The sequence below is a fragment of the Megascapheus bottae genome, chromosome 5 (genome assembly GCF_031878675.1).
Source record: "Megascapheus bottae isolate mThoBot1 chromosome 5, mThoBot2.hap1, whole genome shotgun sequence".
NCBI classification, from domain to species: domain Eukaryota; kingdom Metazoa; phylum Chordata; class Mammalia; order Rodentia; family Geomyidae; genus Megascapheus; species Megascapheus bottae.
Genome location: NC_143513.1, coordinates 68093474 through 68119256, shown reverse-complemented (window position 1 = coordinate 68119256; position 25783 = coordinate 68093474). Strand labels below are relative to the sequence as shown.

The 25783-nt window shown below is 40.7% G+C and overlaps 1 protein-coding gene across 1 annotated transcript in view; it reads right to left on the bottom strand.

The window, feature by feature from the left end:
• Positions 1-7052: 7052 nt before the first annotated feature.
• The window catches only part of Ahcyl2 (adenosylhomocysteinase like 2), a 160285-nt gene continuing 141554 nt past the window's right edge, over positions 7053-25783 (bottom strand). The window contains exons 13-17 of the mRNA XM_090333276.1: positions 17152-17250; positions 11427-11495; positions 11243-11321; positions 7805-7925; positions 7053-7452 (exon numbers count right to left, since the gene is read on the bottom strand). Of these exons, the coding sequence (XP_090189402.1) occupies positions 7446-7452; positions 7805-7925; positions 11243-11321; positions 11427-11495; positions 17152-17250 (375 nt within the window). The 3' untranslated portion in view covers positions 7053-7445. The remainder of the gene's footprint in view (positions 7453-7804; positions 7926-11242; positions 11322-11426; positions 11496-17151; positions 17251-25783) is intronic.

Here is a 25783-nt window from a genome sequence, read left to right as displayed (position 1 = left end):
CTTCAGTGCCCGGGCTGGCTTAGAATCGCAATCCTCAGATCTCAGCCTCCTGAGTAACTAGGATGAAAGTTGTGAGCCACTGTGCCTGGCTCTACTGTTACTATAAAGATAATTAATGCATAATGAGGTAATTACATAAATGAGGTAAAGAGTACATTCTTTTTGGGCAATGGCACCCCTTCCCTCCAAAAACAAAACAATCTTTTTTTTTTTTTTTTTTTTTTTTTTTGCCAGTCCTAGGGCTTGAACTCAGGGCCTGGGCACTGTCCTTGAACATTCAAGGCTAGTGCTCTGCCAGTTGTGCCACAGTACCACTTCCAGCTTTTCCTGTATATGTGCTGCAGACAATCGAACCCAGGGCTTTGTGCATGCTAGGAAATCTCCGCCAAAAACATTTTTTTTTTTTTTGCCAGTCCTGGGCTTGAGCTCAGGGCCTGAGCACTGTCCTTGGACTTTCTCAAGGCTAGAGCTCTACCACTTGAGCCTCAGCACCACTTCCGGCTTTTTGCTATGTATGTGGTACCGAGGAATCGAACCCGGGTCTTCAGGCATGCTAGGCAAGCACTTTAACCACTAGGCCAAACTCCCGGCCCCCCAAAAACATTTTTTAAAAAAGTTTTAACAAGGATTTTAGTATAACAGGGTAAGGAGAGAGAAACCTGTGCTCCTCATGTGGAAATGGGAGTTAAAGACATCTCCCTCCCACCCCAAGAAGCTTTCTTTTTGACTGTATCAAGCCAACTTGGCTGAGAACCAAAAATCTTAGCATTCCTATTTTCCCAAAACTAAAGTCTAAAGGAACTTTTCTTTTTCCTATCTTAGGGAAAATTCCAGACTTCATTCTTCCTACCACCCCATTTCCCCCGTCTTTTCCTTTCCCCCCTCCCAGACAGATTTTCACTATGTATTGAAGGTTAGCTTTGTACTATCAATTTTTTTTTTTTTTTGCCAGTCCTGGGCCTTGAACTCAGGGTCTGAGCACTGGGCTCAGCACTTGAGCCACAGCGCCATTTCTAGCTTTTTTCTATGCATGTGGTACCAAGGAATCGAACCCAGGTCTTTGAGCATGCTAGGTAAGCACTCTACTACTGCTAGACCAAATTCCTGGCCCCATCAAACTCTCAATTCTTTTACCTTGGTCTTTCTAGTACTGTGAGTAAAGGTGTGCATCACCTTGTCTAGTTTTTTAAAATCCTTTTTGTGTCTTCTCTCTCTCTTCCTTCTGGTTGGTAGGCGACCTATCAAAGGCTAAAATGCATTTTGGGGATTTCTGGGTACCTTTCTTTCCAGAGTAGATATCTCAAAATCAACTTTCTGACTCCATTCATCTTATTTCCACCTCTTCTCTACGGCCAAGTTTATTTTCTTCCCTCTTGCGTGTCTCAGGGTTTGGTTACTTGCTTGCTCAGCTGGTGTCCTAGCAATTCAGACCAGCGTTTTGCTAGTTATACTGGAGATGGGACTTTTTAAGTCCTTTTTCTGCCCAGGCTGGCTCTGAACCCTAATTTTCCAGGTGTCAGTCTTGAGTAGCTAGGGTTATAGACATAAGCCTGTATCACGTGTTTCACACAGGATTTCACTCTGTATTATTGATATTTGGGGCTGGAAAATTACTATAGGTAACTGCAATTGTAGAATACTTAACAGAACTCCTGGTCTCTCCTGCCTTTAGTTATGATAACCAAAAATGCCTAGATACTGCAAAAATATTTCTTGGGGAGCAAAATCTCCAATTCAGAATCCCTGGTTTAGAGAATTTCCAAGAAAGCTCTTGGCTTGAAAGCCTAAGTGATTTGATTTTGGAATATTTTTTTGAGGACATAATTTGTTAAACTCTTAAAAATCTCTACTTCACATTAAAATTCACAACCCACGCCTAGCTTCTCACTTAGTACAATCAACTTGCCCCAGCCCAGCCCATTGGGTTTCTTCCTAAAAAAGAATTCATTATCTACTTAATACCTCTCTTCTTAAGCAGTGGAAATATGAGGACAGCCCAACAACTTGTTCTTTCGTGGTCTTGGTCAACCACTACTGCCCTAAACAGTGGCAGAAATCCCTACCAGTGGCCAGTTTTGAGTTGTTTCTTTTATCTATCCTTAGAGTGAAGGACAGAGACTGATTCATTAGAAGTGAGACTGAATATGGCACCCAGGACCCCTCTGGACCTCTATCTAAATCTTAACTGCTGAGCTTAAGGTTCCCTTTGCTCTTACTTTTAGAGAAGGAGTTTGAAAAATTGGTGGGGAGATTGCAAAGATCAACAGGAAAAACCTCAGTCCGTGATCTTTCCCACACTATGTGGAAAGATCAGACATCTGTCTGCTCACATAGGCCCAAATGTTCAGAACTTGTTGTAAAGAGGAAGATGTCTGGGCTGGGGGTGGGGTAGGGGGAACACTTTGAGAAGTAACAAGAAACTCAGAACTGCAAATGTTCAAAGTACAAGTCATAGACTTGGCACTCCTAAAATTTCTTTTAGCTTATTTGCTTGAAAACAAGAGAACAATAATTTGTTGCTACATTGTTGATCAAAGGCAACCATAAGCATATCTGGGAACTAATTAGTCAAGGATGGTATATATTTTTGTTTTGCATAGATGGGTCCAGAAGCCAGTACTTTAAGACCAATATTATGAATGTCCATTGTCCTAAATTCAGGTTTTCTTCCCAACAGGGTGCTAGCAGAGGGATGGAAGTATAACCAGGCATAGTTACATGGGTCACACATACTCTTTTTCTTATTTAAGCAGTTTTTAATCCCCAGAGGAAAATAATAGTTCTTAGCACTGATACAGCTTATAAAGAAGATGCAGTCTTAAAGTACTTCATTTTGGGGTGGGGGGATCAGCCAGTCCTGGCCTTGAGCTCAGGGTCTGAGCACTGTCCTTGGACTTTCTCAAGGCTAGAGCTCTACCACCTGAGCCTCAGTATCACTTCCAGCTTTTTTCTATGTATGTGGTACTGAGGAATTGAACCCAGGTCTTTGTGCATGCTAGGCAAGCACTATCACTATGCTAAACTGCTGACCCTGTCCTTGGGTTTTCTCAAGGCTAGAAGCTTACCACTTAAACTACAGCACCACTTCTGCCTTTTTCTATGTATGTGGTACCAAGGAATCAAACCTGGGTCTTCCTGCATGCTAGGCAAGCACTCTACCACTAGGCCAAACTCCTGGCCCCAAAGTACTTCATTTTTTAGGCTATTTGGCAGTTAGGACAATATAGTAGAAGAAGAAGGGAACACCTCCTTCTCCATAAAGGGCACGAGTGGGTGTAATAATGCAATGTAGGCTATAGTTCCCTACATGGAACTGATGTTTATACAGTAAGCAGTGTGTGCCTGTCTTTGTAAGTAACACTTAAAAAAAAAATACAACAGGCTATTGAATCTTTACCCTAGGAGATAAACATTATCAGTTTCAGAGGGGAAAAAAAAAACAAAAAACAAAAAACTGAGGCTCTGACTGGTTATATAATTTGGCCATGTTACACATCTTGTAAATGGCAGAGCTGAAGTTCAAACTCAAGCATTAGTCCAATTCATTCCAAGCCTTTCCACAATTGTGAGGCAGAGAAGCATGCCCAATAGTGGGCAGCCTGGTCTGATTCTGGGAGTGTGAAACTGAGATCAGGCACACAGGTTTCCATCCTTCACAAAAGAATCAAGCTTTGCTAGAAGGAACAAATCCTCCAGGCTTCACTGCTAGCTGCCGCATTATCTGAACTGGAATGGCTAAAGCTTTCCGTCATTACCAACTTCCTTATGACTCTTAGTTTAAATACACACAAGTCAAAATGGCTGAAGAGTCTGACAGGGAAGAAAACATGTCATGTACAGGATATAGAGTTAAAACAAGATCATTTAAATGCTTCCCAGACCTGGTTACCCCTATTGGTAGATGAGCAAGAATAGACAGTTGTATTCATCTTCCAGTTACTGATTTAGCCAGGTAACCTGACTTACACACAAATCTCTGCCTGATTTATCTTCTTCCCTTTGAATGAATGTAGGCACACGTTGAATGTTGGGGCCCTCTGGTCCCAAACTATGGTGATACTGACCTTCCTGTGCTCTCCAGCTAAAGACTACACACAGAGGGCATGAGGGACTTACAGCCATGCATTAGTTTCTGTATCTTCAGCCACCACTCTCAATTCTTCAGTGGTTCTAAGAAGGCATTTCTTTATATCTGGAGCTGGATGTGTGCCAAGGTGGGATGTGGGCAGAAGAAACAAGATATTTACTAGTAGAGTAGCCCAGCAAGGAATGAGTCTCAAGGCAATGGTCAACCCATGGTCACAGGCTTATAGGCAAGAGCTTCAGGATTTTACACCTTTACCCAGAGACCTCTTACCTGTGAATATCTAACAGAAGCAAGAAATACTTTCAGAACAAGAATCCATTTTAAGAATATTTTATTTACCTTTTGAGATTACATAGTCATTATTGCTGATCTAATACAATCACTTAGACATAAAGATTTCCAAGAGCTTCTCAGAAATGGCGATCCTTAGAGGGTCTGTTCCTTTCTGTAAGATGACAGTGAAAAGTAGATATACATATATGTGTGTGTGTGTGTGTGTGTATGTATGTATGTATATATAGTTTAGGACTTGTCCGCATATAATTTGCTGGTGTTGCCTATTTTCTTTCCATAGTCTTCTTTTATAAAAAAAATTTAATGCAACAATCCATTCTGATTTCTTTAAGAACTATGGCAAAGTTAATTTTGAGACAATCATAGGAGCAGTAATTTCAGATCTGTTCAGAGAAAAGCTAAGCAGCAAAAAAGCTTTGCAGGAGTGTGTGGCCTTGGGGAGGCGTGCTCATGTGAGAGGGCAGGATGGGGAGTAGCAGGGCACAGGGAAACTTGAGATTCATTTTTGTGGTACTGGGGTTTGAACTCAGGGCTTCAGCCTTTGTTTTTTGCGTTAGGCATTTTTTGGATAAGGTTTTATGCTTTTTGCCCGGGCTGGCTTCAGCGTGTGATCCTCCTATCTATTCTCCTATGTAGCTGGGACTACATCTATGAACTTCTATGCTCAGCCTGTTTATTGAGATAAAACTTTGCTAATATGACTCTTTCTACAAGGAGCTGGGATATATGTATGTGCATGTTTAAAGAAGAAAAAGCCAACAAAATCTTTCTTTCCATTAAGAGGCAAAAATACCTTGGAACTAGCACAAAGTCATTGTAGGTAAAATGGTAAGTATTCCCACAGGCCAGGGCCACAGTCAAATAGATAATTAGCCTTGTTTTGCATGCCTCCTAATAGTTATGAAGGTGAAAGGTTGGGGAAAGAAAGGCAACTGCTCTGATTCCAAGGATAGAGGAGTAATGATAAAATTCTAATAGTACAATTGAATAGGAGAGCTTGACCTCAACAAAAGGTCCCCAAGGAAAGAGAGGAAGAGAATCTGAAACTTGGAGGCAACTACCTCACTCACTGTAGGTAGCAACACCGGTGACGTAACTTAGAAAACTGTGTCTCCTTTCCCATTTGGAGTGACAGCATGTTGCCTGTAAGTAAATGCCATAGAGACAAGCTCGGCAGAGAAGCAGCAGATTATGATTTTTGGTCTAAGTACTTAATAGGCGAGGGTCCAATATCAGCCTAGTGGAAATGATTCTAGATATAAGTTGGGGGTACCAAGACCCAAAGCTTTTGCTAAAGAGCCCCATTTAGTACAAAAATCAGAATTGGGCAGGCAAAAGAATTGGGTAGCCTTGTAGGTTTTCTATCATTTATGGTCTTCTTTTTAAGAAAGAGTATATAGCCATATGTGCCCCTTTCTAGTGCTGCTGCAACATAGGGCCTCAAGCCCAATTCTTAGGGGATGAGCCTGTATGCTATGTGATACTGTAAACAGCTGTTTATCCTAGCTCTAAAAGTAAGGACATTTCCAGACTAGCTCTGGAGGTCTATGTGAAGACAGGGAGACTGAGAATGTGGAGAAAGGGGAGGATTCAAATGGGAAGGCTAGAGTGATTTTAGGTGGTCTGGTATTTTCTTGACACGCATAGTCTTGAGACTTTGAAGCAGACTAGTGTGAGAAAAAAAATGGGACACAAACGTGAGACTACATAGGGATGGCTGAGGAAAGAGAAACTCATTTAACTCAAGATTTCTAGGGTCATTCCAAGTTTTAATTCTTAGAACCAACCAATCTGGTTAGTTCCAAAGGAATACCACATCTTGAATGGGACATAAATTTCATGTTGCTCATATTACTAATTTAAAAATAATTTTGGAATTACTTAAGAAACTATCTCTGCAAATGGAAGAGGTAAGATCATGAAGATGCCAGCCAAGAGGAAAGACAACAGATTGGGTTGCAGATCTTACTTTCTTCCATGGTAACGGCCAAAGAATGAATGTCTGATGAGGTTCAAACCAATCAAACTAGCTCTGATCTGCGTACTGATTAAAATATCATCTTTTTACCTCTTAGCCAGCCAAGTACAAAGTCTTTCCTGGGAAAGAAATAAACGTACCTGCTTCTTTCAGGTGCCAAGCTGTGTACCTGAAAGACTGGTGCCATTTTCAAAGTCTTAATCTTCCAAATCCCTGGCAAAATATGCCTTTTCCAGCTCAGTTTCAGAAGTAGTTTTAGGCAATAACAGGAAATTTCAGGAAGAAGTGTTCCACAACAAACCCTCCTTTTCTGAGTCAGTGCGAGTCTGGAGTGGGCTTCCTGAGCAGAGCTTGTTTGGGTTATAAAGACAGCAAAATAAACATCTGATAAACACCAGAACTGGTGAATAGAGGCACATCCCTCTTGGAACCAGAAGCATTAAAATGGACTTAGAGTCAAAAAGAAAGGAGTCCTGGGTAAGGAAGGAGAACCCAGTAGGCACAGGCAACAGGCACAACTAAGTTCATGTGTGGCTTGCAAGGCCTTAACACTTCTTCCCCCCCCACCCCACCCTTTTACTAGCCTTTTTGTAAAGAAGGCAGCAACAGTGTGGCTAAGGCTGGGAACCCAGGGCATGTTAATTCAGTGGCTTCCAAAAGGCCTCATCAGGGGGAATGATCAAAGCTGAGAAAGGCAGCTGCTGAGTTTATTCCAGAAAACCCCAGGGAACAAATAGTCTGGAATCCCTGAACTCCTGAGCCTGGATGAGAGAAACAGCTATTGCTGAGGAGTCCATCAATAGGCAATGATGTGAATGATGCTCTAGGCCTGGCTACCCTATTACTCTCCTTCCTCAGCCTGTCTTTTGCAGTTCTCACGGCCCTCGGAGCAGTAACCACACTCTGGGCCAAAGCTACAGGCACAGGATTCTAGGTTTTAATAAATAAATAACCTAACACACAGGGTGAACACGGCGGGCAACTCTGATTGGAGAAGCAGCTTGCTGGGTTCCTTCTTAGATAGTAGTGGAGAAAAGGCTTGGAGTTCTATTCCTTAAAACGTCTTCTGGCTTGAGTTACAGGAATTTAATACCTGGAAAGAAAAAGAAAGATGAGACTGATGCTATCAGCCAGTAGGAATGCTGAAGAGTCTGTCTAAAGATACAAGAGGGTGGCAGGAGCTTTCCTTAAGTGTATGAGAGTAGATACTTGGGGTTCTTTTTCATATCAGAGAAAAGACCAGGGTATTTTCTTGGAGGTAGGGGAAGAATGTTTTGTAGAAGATCTCAGGGTCCTTTGAGAGTGCCAAAAAGGGGGGTGGGTTAATTTCTCTAAGTCCACATAAACATATGTGCTGAGATTTGGGGGAGATTCAAACACCAATTTCTGTACAGGAAGTGCTTCACTACCCAGGCTTTCCTGAGTTCTAGGGACCCCCAAGGCACCTGTAGTAATTAGGCTTGAAGGGCCCATTCTTGTTGAGTCCTAGATACTTCGCCTGTTCATCTGTCAGCTCTGTCAGGTGGGCATCAAAGGTTGGTAGGTGTAGGCTTGCCACATACTCATCTGGAATAGACCACAAACACCCTCGTGTAAGCATTCATGTTTCCTGTCTGGATGCCCTCCCAAGTGAGGCCATAAAATGTTGAAAGATGTGTTCTAATTCTTGGAGTTGAGTAAAAGATGCTTGACTTTTGTTCATGGTCCCCAATGCTTATTTTTAAATAGAATTTTCTTGTTATGATTAAGGTATTGTACAGAGGTTTACCATTTCTTAGTAGGTAAAGAGTACAATTTTATTTATTTGGACAATGCATTCCTTCACTTCCCCCCAGCTTCCTCCTCCTATCCCTGGCCACAAGTTACACAGGTCATTTTCCAAATAGTGTATACTGAATTAACATGATTGCATTTGCTTTACCCTTCTCCCTCACTTTCTGTGCCCCTTGTTGTCCCCTTGAAGAAAAAAAATCCCAAAGCAAAAACAAACATCACAGATGGACAATGCTAGCTCATGTCTGTAATACTAGCTACTTAGGAGACTGAGATTTGAGGATTGCCATTCACAGGGAAGCCTGTGAAACTCTCATCACCAATTAACCTCCAGAAATCCAGAAATAGAGCTGTGGCTTAAAGAGGCAGAACAATAGTTTTGAGCAAAAGGAGCTCAGGAGCAATGCCCAGGTCCTGAGCTCAAGCCCCAACATTAACCAAAAAAAAAAAAAAAAAAAAAAATCCATCACTTCCACCACCACCAATAACAATAACAAAACCATGTTTTATCAGCCCCCAATTCTAAGGAATGGTTGCCTGCAGCTGCCATCTCAGTGCCTAATGCCTTTATTACTTTCAGCCTTGAACTTTTCCTTCTCAAAAAGGTAAGAGGTGAAAGAAGGAAGGCCTTAGGGTCTAAAAGAAAGAATGGAAAAGCTCAAATTTTAGTTTTGCCTAGGAATATATACTACACTTTGAGTAACTCAGAAAAATTAAGGCCTGGAGAAATTGAAAAACAACAAGAAAGATACTATACTGTTTGCTTTGCTTTCAATATTCTTAACTCTTACTGGTTTCTGGTTATTTATTTATCTATCTAAATATACTGCATTTATTAATAATTTTTATCATTTCCTATGAATTTGTATTTCCAATTTCATTATATATTCAAGCAGTCCACAGAACACGCTATTCTATAACACTGTGATTTGGCAATTAAAGAGTAAACACATTATGCCAAGTGCCAGTGGTTCATGCCTGCAATCTGAGTTACTAAGGAGGCTGAGTTCAAAGTCAATCCAGCCAGGTCAGGGCCTGGGCACTGTCCTTGGGCTTTCTCAAGGCAAGCACTCTATCACTTGAGCCACAGCACCTCGGTACATGTGGTACCGAGGAATCGAAACCAGGGCTTTGTGCATACTCGACAGCACTCTACCACCAGGCCAAACTCCCAGTCCCACCATGAGACTTTTATCTCCAATTAATCACCAAAGAGCTGATAGCAGAGCTATGGCTCAAGTAGTAGAGCCTTATCATTGAGGGAAAAAAAAAAAAAGGCACAGGGACAGCAACCAAATTTCAAGCTTCAGGGTTGGTACACTCACACAATAGAGACAGAGAGGGAGAAGAGGAGAGAAGGAGCGGGAGAGGGAGAGAGGGAGGAGAGAAAACATACTAACTTCTAACTATTGCCAAAATTAAACAAGAAACTCAGCTGGGCACCAGTGGTTCATGCCTGTAATCCTAGCTACTCAGGAGGCTGAGATCTGAGGATCACAGTTCAAAGCTAGCCAGGGCATGAAAGTCCCATGAGACTCTTATCTCCAACTAACCACCAGAAAACTGGGAGTGGCACTGTGGCTCAAGTGGTAGAGTGCTAGCCTTGAGCTGAAGAGCTCAGGGACAGCACCCACATCCAGAGTTTAAGCTCCACCATCCACAAAATAAATAAATAAAAAATAAAAGAGAAGCTCATTTATTCTCTGACCTTTGTTGTAGAAACTTATAAATGCACTATCATTCAGCTGCTTAAGTAGGCTCTTTAAGAGCAGCTAATGTGGCCCGGGATTTTGGCCTAGTGCTAGAGTGCTTGCCTAGCTAATGTTTCTCTTTTATTAAATACCAGCACAACTAAACTATTAACAGGAACTACTCAGAATCCTTTTTTTTCTGAACCAGAGGGTAACATTGTTAGGTGTACCATAAAAGATGGAGCCATGTAGCATTGTAGAACTAGAATAAATCAGGTATCATAGGGAAGACCCTTCTATTTTGGAGGAACCTTTCCTTTTTTTCCTTTGAAATTTCCCCATATAAGACACTTGAAGAGAAAAATCCATTACATTCAGGAGCATGTCAGACATAGTAGCATATGTCTCTAATTCTGGTACTTGTAGGTTGGGGCAGGAGGACCATAAGTTTGAGGTTAGCCTGGGCTACACAGTAAGACTGTCTCAAAAATTAAGATAAGCTGGGTGAGGTGGCTCACACCTATAATCCTAGGTACTCAGGAGGCTAAGATCTGAGGATTGCCTCTCAAAGCCAAGTCAGCCCAGGCACTAAAGAACATAAGATTCTTATCTCCAATTAACCACTAGAAAATGGGAAGTAGGGCTGTATTATTGAGCTGAAGAGCTTATGGACAACATCCAGGCCCACGGGTAGAGCTGTAGCCTTGAGCTGAAGAGCTCAGGGACATGCCCAGACCCAGAGTTCCAGGCCCATGACAAACAAAAAATAAACAAACAAAAAAACATTAAGATAAAATGAAATAAAAACAAGCAATAGTTCATAGGCATATAAATATAAGTTCTATCAAAATGTCAGACCCTGGCTAGGAAAAACCCATCTAGAAAACTGAGTATCAGCCTGGGAACTGTCTCTGAGCTCTCCAGCTCAAGGCTACCACTATACTCTTGAGCCAAGCCCCACTTCCCATTTTCTAGAGGTCCACTAGAAATAAGAGTTTCAGGTCCTTTTGTGTCCGGGCTGGCTTTGAACCTTGATCCTCAGATTTCAGCCTCAAGAGTAGCTAGGATTGGGGCCGGGAGTTTGGCCTAGTGGTTAAAGTGCTTGCCTAGCATGCACGAAGACCCGGGTTCGATTCCTCAGTACCACATACATAGATAAAAGCCAGAAGTGGTGCTGAGGCTCAAGTGGTAGAGCTCTGGCCTTGAGAAAGTCCAAGGACAGTGCTCAGACCCTGAGCTCAAGCCCAGGACTGGCAAAAAAAAAAAAAAAAAAAAAAAAAGAGTAGCATGTGCCAAGGCCCAGCTTGAGATAAGGGTATTTCTCTTTTTCTATTTCTAAGAAGTTAGTGCCCTCCAGCTTCCTTTAGCCTGACCATGAACTATGTTGGTAAGAATGGAGAAGGAAGAACATGGACTTACCCATTTTCTTGGGCAACAGGTAAACATCCTGCTTATAGCGACCCTCAGGAGCATTGTAAAGTTCTATCAAGGCAAGAGCCTAGAAAAGCAATGACATGCATGCTGATTCACCATTCACAGAGGTACCTTGCCAAGGAGCACCCACCTGGTTGAAACCCTAGCAAGACCACTCGCAAGGGCTTACCTGAGTAGTAGCGGTGATGGAGAGCACAAATGTAGGCACTGTGGAGCAGCTTAGGTTCAGCAGTCGGCCCTAGTGATTATAGGTTAAGATACAAAAGGGTTATGACAATGGCTGGACTTTGGGGAATGAGGAAGACTATGGCATTTTCAAAACCACCAGCTATTAACATTGCTAGACAAGTGCAGAGGCTCACTAAATATGACTTACTAACATTTATTACTTTTTTTTTTTTGATGCCAGTCCTGGGGCTTGAACTTAGGGCTTGGGTACTATCCTTGAGTTTTTTTCTTCAAGGTTAGTACTCTACCACTTGAACCACAGCTCCACTTTCAGTTTTGGTGGTGATTAATTTGAGATAGAGTCTTATCGACTTTGCTGCCCAAGGCTCCCTTTGCACCTCAACCCTTGAATTATAGCCTCCTGAGTAGCTAGGATCACAGGTATGGGTCACCATGAGCACACAGATTGTTTTATTCTTTTAAGATGTCTAATTCTTGTCTAAAATTTATTTTTAATTAATACATAAAAACATGTCATATTTCAATGTATGCTGAGATGGGAAGACCATAAGTTTGAGGCCAGCCTGGGTTATACAGCAAGACTTAGGGGAAAAAAAAAAAGGAAAAACTAGAACAAAGCAAAGATGCTAGCACAAACATGTTCAGTTCATTGCAGCACTATTCACCAAGGTATGAAATCAGCCTAGATGCCCCTCAGTGGATAAAGATGATATACCGGATGTCTGTGGCTCAGAATCCTACTAATTCAGGATGTTGTGATGTAAGGATTGTAGTTGGAAGTCAGTTAGAGCAGGAAAGGGAGAAAATGAGAGAAGGAGGGGGAAAGGGAGGAGAGAAAACATACTAACTTCTAACTACTGCTGAAAGAAAACAAGAAGCTCAGCAGGCACTGAGAATAAGCTCAGCTGGGCACTAGAATAAGTCAGATATCAGGTGTCCTTCTATTTTGGAGGAATCTTTCCTTTTGTTCATTTGAAATTTTCCCACACAAGCACTCCAAGAGAGAAAAAAAATCCATTACATTCAGGAGCTTGTCAGACATAGTAGCATATGTCTCTAATTCCAGTACTTATAGGTTGAGGCAGGAGAACCATAAGTTTGAGGTTAGCCTGGGCTATATAGTAAGACTGTCTCAAAAATTAAGATAAGCTGGGTGAGGTGGCTCATACCTATAATCCTAGCTACTCAGGAGGCTGAGATCTGAGGATCACAGTTCAAAGCCAACTAGGGCATGAAAGCCTCTTATCACCACATAACCGCCAGAAAACAGAAGTGGGGCTGTGGCTCAAGGGGTAGGGTGGTATCCTTGAGCTGAAGAGCTCAGGGACAATGCCCAGGCCCCACATTCAAGCCTCACAACCGAGGCAGGAAGGCAGGGAAAGAGAAGAAGAAAAGAGACAGGAAGGAAGGCAAGCAGGCAGGCACGCACGCAGGCAGGCAGGCAGAAGGAAAGAAGGAAAGGACGACACCATTTGCAAAAAAATGGAAGGACTTGGAAAAAATTATGTCAAGTGAAGTTACTCAGGCCCAGAAAGACAAAAGTTGCATGTTTTTTTTCTGTTATGTGAAAGCTAGGAATTGGATGATATGCAAGTATATACAAAGGAATTAACAGAAATATAATAGATTCAGCCGGGTGTGGCTCACTCCAGTTGAGGTTCAAAGCTAGCCTGGGCATGGAAGTCCAAAGTCTGTGAGACTCATCTCCAATTAACCACCAGAAAACTGATAGTGGAGCTGTGGCTCAAGTGGTAGAGCTCTAGCCTTGAGCTGAAGAGCTCAGGGACAGCGCCCAGGCCCAAAGTTCAAGCCCATGACCTTTACAAAGGAAAAATTATGCTTCAACAAAATAATTAACAGGGAACAGGTACTTGATAGTGGTGGGGAAGGACTAAGAGGAGGGGGAGATGAATGAGAAGTGGAGAAAATGCCACCAAAATTCAAAATTAAGGAAAGAGATGAGTGAGACTGTTGAAAGGGGTGAGAATGATCAAGATGCTTTGTACTCATAAACTGCTTTGCTGAATGGCAACTCCTTTGTACAATCACTTAAAGATGAATTAAGTATTTAAAAAATATAGTGAGAATGCCCCTCAGTTGATGATTGGATCAATAAGATGTGGTATTTATACACAATGGAATTCTATACTGCCATTGGAAAGAATGGCATCACCCCATTTGTAGGAAATGGAATGACTTAGAAAAAAAATCATATTAAGTGAAGTAAGCCAGATTCAAAGGAACATAGGCTCAATGGTTTCCCTCATTTGTCATAATCAGTAGAAACCTTGGGCTCTCCTAGCAGAGATTTACAATAGAGCAAAACCTAGATAGATACATAAGGCCATATAGGATGATGCTAAATGAAAGGACCTCCAGGATATAGAAACAAGAGCCATATAATGTGTGATTGTTGTCCTTAATGTACCGTTATCTCTCATCTCTTTTGCTGTCCCTTGGTTATCTCATATTGTTACAGTATCTCGCCTTGTTATCTGATATATTATATATATATATATATATTTATTTGGTTATTTGAAATAGGATAGGGAAGGTGGGAAAACAAAATAAGGGGAGGGGGTGTGGGGAGGGAAATGACAAAAACATGAGAAAGGGTATCAATGTTTGTGAAGTAATGCACCTTCTATCTGGTGAATATAATGTAACTCATCTATTAATTACAATAAAAAATATAAAAATATAGTAAGAACAAACACATATGCTTCCTCCAATATTTATCATTTCTTTATTTTTCTGTCTTTTTTGGTGGTGTCCTTGAGCTCTTCAGCTTGAGGATAGTGCTCTACAATGCTACTTCTGATTTTCCCATGATTAGTTGGAGATAAGTCACAGACTTTTGTGCCTAGGCTGGCTCTGAACCATGATCCTCAGATCTCAGCCTCCTGAGTAGCTAGGATTATAGGCATGAGTCACTGGCGCCCAGCTTACATTTATCATTTCTTTACTGAAATCTGGAATGTAACTGTTATCTGTAGTCACTGCACTGTGCAATAATATACCCAAATTTCTTGTCCCTAAGTAACTGTACCTTAGTATCTACTGATGAAACTCTTGCATTCTTCTTCCTTACCACAATGGTCTTGGCTTCTAATGAATTCCACTGATTCTACCCTTAACTTCCATGAGGTCATTCTTTTTTTTTTTTTTTAAAGATTCCACATATAAGTAACACACAGATTATATTTTTGTACCTGGCTCAATTGTTCCATCCATGTTGTTGCAAATGAAGGTATTTCATTTTTTGTGGCTAATATTCTGTGTGTATATGGACCACATTTTCTTTGTACATTTATCAGCTAAGGGCTGCTTAAGTTGGTGCCAAATTTTGGCTATTGTGAATAGCATTGCCATGAACAAGGGAATGCAAATGCTGCTTCTAATACTGATTTTATTTCCTTGGGATACACTCACAAGTGGGAATTCTGATCACATAGCAGTTTTAAAATTTTTGCCCATACTATTTTTCATAATGGCTATATTAATTTAAATCCCACCAAGGACACAAGGGCTCCCTGTCCTCTATCTCCTTAACAATTCCTGCTATCTTTTGTGTTATCTTTTTTCTTTTCTTTTTTTGCCAGTCCTGGGGCTTGAACTCAGGGCCTGAGCACTATCCTTGTGCTTTCTTAAGGGTAGAGCTCTACCACTTGAGCCACAGCACCACTTCTGGCTTTTTCTATGTATGTGGTACCAAGGAATAGAACCTGGGTCTTTGTGAATGCTAGGCAAGCACTCTTACTGCTAGGCTAAACTCCCAGCCCCGGTTTTCTATTTTTTTGGCCTGAGACTGGAATTGCAATTTTGGCGTGTGCCTCTTTTGCCCATTGACTAGCACTCTACCATTGAAGCCTTGCCTCTAACCCATCTTTTGTGTCTTTTTGATACATTCTTACTAGAATGAGGTGATATTTCATTGTGGTTTCAATTGCCATTTCCTTGATAATTAGCGATGCTGAGTCTTTTCTTAGTTGGCCATTTGTATGCATTCTTCAGAATTAACTAACCTTAAGTGAATCCACTGAAAGTATTGGAGTGTGTGTGTGTGTGTGTGTGTGTGTGTGTGTGTGTGTGTGTGTGTTGAAGATGCCAGCTGGACTATTTTTGATGAAGATATCAGCTGAACTATTTTTGCAAATATGTCACATGATACTAAGGCTTATGCTAAGGAAAGATGCATTTCTCTTCAACTTTCCCATCCTCCTTCTCAGGCTTGGCATTCAACTATAAGACTGTTCTAGAGCCAGGCATGGTGGCTCATGTCTGTAATTCTAGCTACTCAAATCCAGGGGCAATCTCTTCAAGTTGAAATGGGAAAGATCTATGGATCTAGAGCACCCTTGAATGTTTCAGATTTTGGTAGAGTAGGTAAAACCTACCCCACATTACCCTTACCTACTCTGTTTCCTGGAAACCTGACCACCATTTTTACTTAACCATAGAGCCAAAAACATCTTGGTGCTTACTTTTGTCATTATAATTGCTGACTCGAACCTCCCAGGGCAGCTAAAAATACTGCCAGATAGCCAGATGATATCAGTTATTACAGTAATGCACCTTAAACTACTTGCCTATTCTCTTTTATACACTCTCCTTCCTTGTGAAGAAATAATTCACTGTTTACAGATGTTCTGAGGCATTTGAGATAGTGAGGTAAATAAGGAAGAATGAAGAAAATAGTAAGGACACAATTCTGACTTCACAGGAACTCTTAGGTAAAGACAGGACACTGTTAATATTTTCACATTCTGGGCTTTATTTATTTTTGTGCCATTTCTGGGGCTTGAACTCAGGATTTGGGCACTATCCTTGAACTTCTTTTATGCTTAACTCTAGTGCCAAAGCTCTACTTCAGCTTTTTGGGGGATAGTTTATTGGAGATAAGAGTTTCACGGACTTTTCTTGCCTGGTCTGGCAGTAAACTTTGAACCACTAGTACCCAACAAAACATGCAGTGTTTTAATGAAAAAAAAAAAAAAGAAAACTGAAACCCAGGAAAAGTATTATTACTATTGCCAATGTTATTTTGGAACTTTGCTCTCAGTTCACATTAAGAATAGGGAGCATTATGGTAGTAAGAAATCTAAGACTAGGGAAGAGACAACTTTGAGATAAGAAAAGGGTCAAACGCTGACATACATGGCTATAAGGAATGAAAGTCCAAAACAAACATTAGCTAGAAGAAACCAGGATGGGCACTATCAATCAAGTAACCAATGTATACTAAACATCTGGCTCAATTTAGGGGTGTAGGCATGCAGCAACAAGGACTATACTAGCAAAGATCTGGCTTTCTCAGAGCTTGCTTAAGATAGGTCTGAGTTACAGAATACCTACTTTGGGCTTACAGATTAAATCATCCCACAATTGATATTATCTCTTTGTAAGCATCCTTCAAAGTGGTACTGGTTTTATCTGTTAATTCTACAGTAATAAGTCATTATATGATTCAACCTGAAGAGTGACAAGACAGGATAATTGGTGAAAAGTGGAGAACAAAAATAGTTTCTTAATTGCTGAATGAAACAACCTTTCACAGTTAGAAGTAAAATCCATGCGTAAGCAGTTAAAAGCTGTGTTTAAGAGCATTTGAAAGAACAGAAGAACATGAGGAGGAAAGGAGCTGGGTGCTGCAGTTTCTCCTGTATGGGGAAGAAGGGAGTATAGCTGGCCAGCCTCAGTCTTACCTCTGCCAACAGTACTATTCTTTTGCCATCAGGCCATATCACATGGTCAACTTGGGATCTCACTCGCTCCCAGGTCAGTTCTGGTGTCCGCAGACTTGCCTGGAACACATACATCAAGAAAATCATTTGTATGGCATGTCCCAAATGGGGAGCAGAAGGGCACTGAAGGGAGCCATTTCAAAACTAGCAAGTTGAAAGGAGCAACCAACATGCCAGATGGAGAATACCTGTCCTGAGTTGGTTAGGACTGTTCCATTTCAAGGGATTTAATCTTAGGCCCAGTCAGGGAAGGATCATTCGGGATGTCATTCCACAACATATAGTGTATGCCCACTCTCTGCTGAGCACAGTAAAAGGTGCTATGAGAAATACAAAAGAAACCAAAAGCATGGTTTCTGCTTTCGAAAGGTTCACACTTTAGTTGGGGACACAAACAATATGCATGTGAGAGAAAAATACTTACAAAGCAACATGCAACCAGTGCAAACTAATGTAGTGCAAACTGAGTATATAAGTGCTAAAGAGACACAGAAAACGGGATCAGAGCTGAGTGAGATTAGCTGGAGCAGGCTGCATGTCCTAAACACAGCATGCTGGGGCCCAAGGTCTGCCCGCAGGTCCCAATATCCCATGTGCCACCTTCTCAATAATGGTGGTTCACCCTAAAGTTATTGAAGCTTTGTGACCTAAGGGCAAACGTGAGGAAGCCTTGAAAGGAATGCTTAATGATAGAATAAAGCTCCCAACGGCTCACCCTCCTTCCATTTCTGTATATTGTACATTCAGAGGACAAGAGAAAAAAAATGTTAAGTTTATTAACAGCAACAATCAAATAACAGTCACAGGGTGTAGATAACTATTTCCTTTCCTTCTTCCAATAGGCTATGCCTGTCATATTCCAAAACCAACCACTGGTTACTTGATTAAAATTTAAAGAAATCTGCCAAATACTAATATTAAGACAAAGAGAGAAATACTTTTAGTATATAATACCATTACACACCATAGTCTAGGCATCATAGCAAAGAATATGAATATAGATAAGAATGTGGATTCCTCTATTAGAATATGATTACAGATCTTCTTTTCCTTTTTGTACCATCAAGTTTTTTTTATAGTAATAGAAGGGTTACAGTTATATTCGCCAGATAGAAGATGCATTACTTCATACACATTGATATCCCTTCTCATGTTTTTGTCCCCATTTCCCTCCCCCCACACCTTCCCTTGTAACACCAAATTCTATCTAAACATACAATAGGATACTCAATTAATATTTAGAAATTCATATTCCCTGAGAAAGTAACAATGAGCGTAAAGATAGAGACATAAATATACATTAGTGCATTCAAAACTGTGTTCATAATCTGGACCATGTCTATGTTATGTAGATAAGAAACAAAATTTCTTTCTTTTGTTTTGTTTTTGGTTACAGGAGTTTGAACTCATAGCCGCATACTCACTAGACAGGCAGAACCTTGCCCCCAGCCCTTTCTTATACTGGTTATTTTAAAGATAAGGTTTCACTTCACTTGGGCATGTACCTAGACCTTGATCTACTTATTTTAGGTTTCCTGTTGTAAGTAGGATTACAAGCAAAAGCTACTGGTGCTCAGCTAGCATTGCTTTTATAAACTGGTTTGATCTTCCAAGAGAGCTCTTTGGCAGTTGCTAGTAAATTTTCTTAGTGGGCCCAGGCACTAAAGTCCATGAGACTCCCAATGGTAATTAACTAACATGAAGCCAGAAGTGGAACTATGGCTCAAGTGGTAGAGTGCTAGCCTTGAACAAAAAGAGATCAGGAACAGAGCTCAACCTTGAATTAAGCTCCAAGATTGGCACCCCCTCCCCAATTATTTTTTGTTTTATGAACCCAGTCTTTGATCAATTAATTTCACTTCTAGAAGTCATATAGGAATGCTTATTAAAGTTCAGAAATGTAAGTGCTCATAAATGTTCACTATAGCACTTTATAAAAGCAAAAAGTATAGTTTGATAACAAAATTGTATATAAATTAGAATAGCTCAATATCATTGATCATGTAGCATTTTTTTTTGAACAGGTACTGACACTTGAACTCAAGGCCTTATGCTCTTGCTTGTCTTTTTTTTGCTCAAGCCTATTGTTCTAACACTGAAGCCATACCTTCATGTCTAACTTTTTGGTGATTAATTGATCTCATGGAGACTTTCCTGCCTAGGCTGGCTTGAAATCTTTTTTTTTTTGCCATTCCTAGGACTTGAACTCAGGGTCTGAGCACCTGAGCACTGGCCTTGGGCTTTCTCAAGGCCAGTGTGCTCTACTACTTGAGCCACAGCACCATTTCCGGGTTTTTTCTATTTATGTGATACCGAGGAATTGAACTCAGGTCTTCAGTCATGCTAGGCAAGCACTCTACCACTAGGCCAAACTTCTGGCCCCTGGCTTCAAGTCTTTTTTTTTTTTTTTTGTGGGTCATGGGGCTTGAACTCTGGGCCTGGACGCTGTCCCTGAGCTCTTCAGCCCTGCCTTTTTTTTTTTTCTTTTCTTTTCAGGAAGCACATCCGTGGTTTCATAGAACCAACAAGCCAAAGTCATTCTCTGCTTAGAGACTTTTAAAGTACAATGGTTTACTAAAATGAACTGAAAAGCTCATAATCCCACAAGCCTTCTATGTAGAAAAGAAAGCATGTAAAAGAGCAAAAAGGCAGCAAAGAGCTGGCAGCTCACGCCTGTAATCCTAGCTGTTCAGGAGGCTGAGATCTGAGGATCAAGGTTCAAAGCCAGCGTGGGCACAAAAGGTCCTGAGACTCTTTAGTGAGCTAAAAAATAGGAAGTGGGGCTTGTTTCAAGGGTAGGGCGGTAGCCTTGAGCTGAAGAACTCAGGGACAACACTGAAGATGAGTTCAAGCACCATGACCCACAGGGTTAAAAAAAAAAAGGCAGGGCTGGGAGTTTGCCCTAGTGGTAGAGTGCCAGCCTTGCATGAACAAAGACCTGGGTTCGATTCCTCAGTACCATATACATAGAAAAAAGCCGGAAGTGGTGCTGAGACTCAAATGGTACAGCTCTAGCCTTGAGAAAGTCCAAGGACAGTGCTCAGGCTCTGAGCTCAAGCCCAGGAATAGCAAAAAAAAAAAAAAAAAAAAAAAAAAAAGCAGCAAAACTCAGGTTCCCTGGTTATTTACAGTGCTAATATTTCTCAGAAAAAAAAAAGTCTAGCTTTCTAAATGGCTGTGTGTGTGTGTGTGTGTGTGTGTGTGTGTGTGTGTATGTTTTAACAAGTCCTGGGGCTTGAACTCAAGGCCTAGGCATATCCTTGGGCTTTCTCAAGACTAACACTACCACTTGAGCCACAGTACCACTTTTTTGCTTTTTTTCTGTATATGTGGTTCTGAGGAATCAAACCCAGGGCTTCATGCATGCCAGGCAAGCATTCTACCACTAGGCTACCCTCCCAGACCCTAGCCAACTCTTTCCATGAACTATTTCTCCTAAATATTAGCAGATAGTATATATCATAGCTAGCTAAAATAATAAATCCCTATCCCCACACCCCAAGAAAAACAACTAATTTTTTTTTCATTATCAACATTTATTTCTCAATGTGGGCCATGACAGTTTTCCTTCTCAATAAGAAATTTCTATTTTTTGTTGAATTTTTGTTGAAAATCCTAAATTTTTGATTACTAAAAATGTCCAGATAAATACTGAATCGTTTCTCAAACAGTATCACTGAGCTAATGTATACTGAACTTCCTTTCTTTTCCTATACTATGCATCCAGTCCATTTAGCAAATCACTTAGTCACATTATGTTACTTCTTATCACCTCCACTGTTGATACATCTAAGCCCAGCCACTTTCTTTATCCCGGGTAATACTGAGAGCCTCTCGAAGTCCTTATTCCTGTGTAAGCTCCAGAACTGTTTTCCTTATACAAAAGTCAGACTAATTTTTTAGGCCTGCCTTGGGCCTAGACACTATCTCCGAGTCTCTTTGTGTTCAAGGCTAGCATTCAACCACTTGAGCCACAGCACCTCTTCTAGCTTTTTTCTGAGTAGTTTATTGGAGGTAAGAGTCTCACAGACTTTCCTGTCCAGCCTTGCTTTGAACCTCAATCCTCAGATCTCAGCTAGGATTACAGGTGTGAGCCACCAGCACCCAGTTACAATTCTTTTTAACGAACTTTAAATCAGATATATTTTGTCGGTCATTTGTTCATAACCATCCAATGACTTTATTCCTACTAAGAAAAAAAATTTCAAGTCTCTAACATAGCCTGAAAAGCTCCATAGACCTCCACTACTTCCTTGAGTGATCCCTATCCATAGTCATTCTGTTCTCACCACTATAACTTTTTTTTTTTTTTTGCCAGTCCTGGGCTTGAACTTAGGGCTTGGGCACTGTCCTTGGACACTTTTGCTCAAGGGTAGTGTTCTAGCACTTGAGCCACTTCTGGCTTTTTCTATGTCTTCGGTACCAGGGAATCAAACTCAGGGCTTCATGCATGCTAGGTTAGCACGCTACCACTAAGCCACGCTCCCAGCTCCACCACGAAAACTTCTCTGTTTCTCAAATACCTCAAGAAGGTTTCTATCCTAGGGTCTTTTACTCACCATTCTCTGGGGGTTTCTTGGGAATCAAACCCAGGGCCTTGTATTTGCTGTTTCACTGAGCCACACCCCCCAATTTAATATTCTTTCTGAATAGAATGCTCAGTGGACTTGCTGTGTTTTGTTTCATTCAGTTATTTCTCCAAATGCTATGTCCTCAAAGATATCTTCCATGGCCGCTCTAACTAAAATAGTATCCTTGATATCCTCACCTTGCTTTTATTATTCAATGTGATATACTGATAATAACTATTTATTATCTGTCTCCCACACTAGAATACAAACTCTATGGAAGGTAGAATGTTGTTCATTGTTATATATTTTGTGTGTGTATATGTGTATGCGAGTCGTGGGAGGCCTAGACAGTGTCCTTGAGCTCTTCAGCTCAAGGCTACCACCCTGCCCCTTGAGCCACAGGACCACTTCCGGTTTTCTGGTGGTTACTTGGAGAAAAGAGCCTCATGGACTTTAGTGCCTGGGCTGGCTTTGAACCTCAATCCTCAGATCTCAGCCTCCTGAGTAGCTAAGATTACAGATGTGAGTCATTGCACCCAGTGTTCACTGCTATTTCTTTAGCCAATTAGTATTTAGCAAGAACAGACCAACTATTCAGTATGCACTTGCAAAACAGTGAAAGAAAATTCTGGCTCACTTATTAAATTTCAGTTGACTTTTACACTGTGGCACTATCATTTAACCTTTCTCTTTCTTTCCCTTCCTTCCTTCCTTCCTTCCTTCCTTCCTTCCTTCCTTCCTTCCTTCCTTCCTTCCTTCCTTCCTTCCTTTTTTGCCAGTCCTGGGGCTTGAACTTGGGGCTTGAGCACTGTCCTTGGGCTTTTTTCTCAAAGTAGCCCTATGCCACTTGAGCCACAGTACCACATCCGACTTTTCTATGTATATGATACTGAGGAATCGAACCTGGCCCCTGGAAATTTAACTTTTCAAAAGCTCTTTGGGTACCTCTCTTTAATTTAATTTTGCTAAATACCTTCTGCCATGAAGAATTCAAAAAGAAGTGAGAGATTCCTTGGCTCATAACCCAATAGATAGTGGGCATCTTCCTAGAAATACCTGAAAAGCTAGGTTTAGTCTCAACACATAAACCACTGTGATTCTTTTAGAATAAGTCATCTTTTTAAAAATAAGAGTTGGCTCTAGAGGTATACACCTATAATCCCAGCACAGCACTGAGAAGGCTGAGATCTGAGTTCAAGGCTAGCCTGAACTATACAGCAGACACTAGTGCAAAACCAAACAAGCCAGGCAGCCAACCAACAAACCAACCAAAATTGAGTCAGATTGTTATAAACCTTACAATAGTTTATGAGGAGGGCCAGGAGCATGGCCTACTGGTAGAGTGCTCACCTAGCATGCATGAAGCCCTGGGTTCGATTCCTCAGTACCATATACACAGAAAAAGCCAGAAGTGGCACTTGGCCCAAGTGGCACAGTGCTAGCCTTAAGCAAAAAATGTCTAAGGGCAGTGGCCATGCCCTGAGCTCATGCCCCAAAACTGGCAAAAAAAAAAAAAAAAGGAAAAAGGAAAATTACGAGTTCTTTGGATAGGTTGACAGGTCTTACAAGACCTGGCCTATTATCTCTCTGGCCTCATCTTTCATTCTTGTCCACCCCATCGGTGCCAAGTACACTGGCCTCCTAGTTTTTCCTTAAATAGAATATATTCCTGCCTTAGGGCATGTGTACTGGCTGTTTCTCTGCTTAAAATGTCCATCACCTAAAAATCTCCACTGCTAACGCCCTAAATTTGCTCAAACATTACTTTCCTAATGAGGCTCACAGCTTGATGCTTCTATTTAAAATTATAGCCCAGTGCTTGGTGCCCTTTATTGAGCTCTACTTTTTCCCCATGGTGCTTTCATTTTCTAATATACTAAGATTTTTACTTATCTGTTATGTTTATTAACTTTTTCTTACTAAAATATAAATACCATGAAGGCAAAAATCTTTGCCTGTTTTGTTCACTGACTCCAATCATCTGGAACTAGAATACAGTAATCACACAAAAATACTACGACTGAAAGTAAATGGTCTTCTGGGCCTTTTTTCCTTGGCCTATGCTGTGTTTGAGAGATTACTGGAAGTGGAAGTATGGCTCAGGTGGCAGACTATCAGCCTTGAGTGAAAAAGCCAAGAGAAAGAGACATTACCATCATAAACTGAAGTTAAGATTAACCTATGAATTACGTGGTGATAATAATATACTATGCTGAAAAAAATGGGAAAAAAGTAAAATTAACCTAGGAACAGAATAATTTTGTGCTTAAATTTTATTTTGTATCAATTATATGATTAACAATACACTTCACGTCTTAGTTTCCCAGCTGAAAGTTAAGAATAACTTATTGATTGGTCAAAAGAAAGAAATGATAAAAATACAAGGGTCTCTGGGTAGGGAGAACCAATATAGTGAAAATGGCCATATTGCCAAAATTGATATACAAATTCAATGCAATCCCCATCAAAATCCCAAAGACATTCTTTACTAAAATAGAAGATATAATCCAAAGGTTCATATGGAACAAGAAAAGACCTAGAACAGCCAAAACAATTCTAGGCAAAAAAAGCAATGCAGGTGGTATTATAATACCAGACTTCAAACTCTACTATAGAGCCATAATAACAAAAACAGCATGGTATTGGCACAAAAATAGACCAGAAGATCAATGGAACAGAATAGAAGTTCCAGAAATAGAGCCACATAAGTATAGTTAACTTGTATTTGACAAAAGAGCCAAAGACATACAGTGGAACAAACACAGTCTATTTAATTATTGGTGCTGGCAAAACTGAGCAGCCACATGCAGAAAACTAAAAATTGACCCTAGCCTTTCGTCATGCACAAGCATTAACTCAAAATGGATCAAAGACCTCACTGTCAGACCGGAAACTTTGAAACTGCTACACGATAGAGTTGGAGAGTCACTGGAACTCACAAGCACAGGCAAAAAATTCCTGAACAGAATCCCAGGGTCACAAGAGATTGGAGATAGATTGGATAAATGGAACTACCTAAAAATAAAGTTTCTGCACAGATAAAAACATAGCCACTAAAGTAGAAAGACAGCCAACCAACTGGGAAAAGATATTTACCAATAATACATCAGACAAATGCTTAATATCTAGTATCTACAGGGAACTCAAAAAACTAATCCCCCCCAAAACCCAACAAACCAATCACTAAATGGGCAAGGGAACTAAAGAGAGACTCATCAAAAGAAGAAGTTAAAATGGCAGAAAAGCATATGAGAAAATGCTCATTATCCATGGTCATAAAGGAAATGCAAATAAAAACAACCCTAAGATACCACCTTACCCCAACAGAATGGCCAAGATTTTGAACTCAGGCAATGACAGTTGCTGGCGGGGTTGTGGAGAAAAAGGAATCCTACTGCACTGCTGGTGGGATTGCAAACTAGTTCAGCTACTCTGGGAAGCAGTGTGGAGGTTTCTTAAAGAACTGAAAATTGACCTTCCCTACGATCCCGCCATACCACTCCTGGGCATCTATCCTGAACATCATAACCCAAGATATGATAAGGACACCTGCTCAGCTATGTTCATCTCTGCACTATTCACAATAGTCAGGCGATGAAAACAATCCAGATGCCCTATTGCAGATGAATGGAATGTGGTACACACACACACACACACACACACACACACACACACAGACTGGAATTCTACATAGCCAACAGACAAGATAAAATGATGGCATTTGCAGGGAAGTGGATGAATCTAGAGTGAATCATGTTGAGTGAGACAAGTCAAGACCAAAGGAACAAAAGGCGCATGGTATCCTTAATATGTGGCTATTAGATCCAAACAGTACAAGAGCGAGGACTCAATACTTGCATACCCAATGCTTTGGACATGGTACGGGAAATATAAACACAACTACATAGACATAAAAACCTACGACTTTATAGACATAAATTACATAGATTAATATGTATCTATGATATACAAACCCTCAGCCTAATTTTGATTATGTTCTAAAATCTAAGTGCCAGTGATTG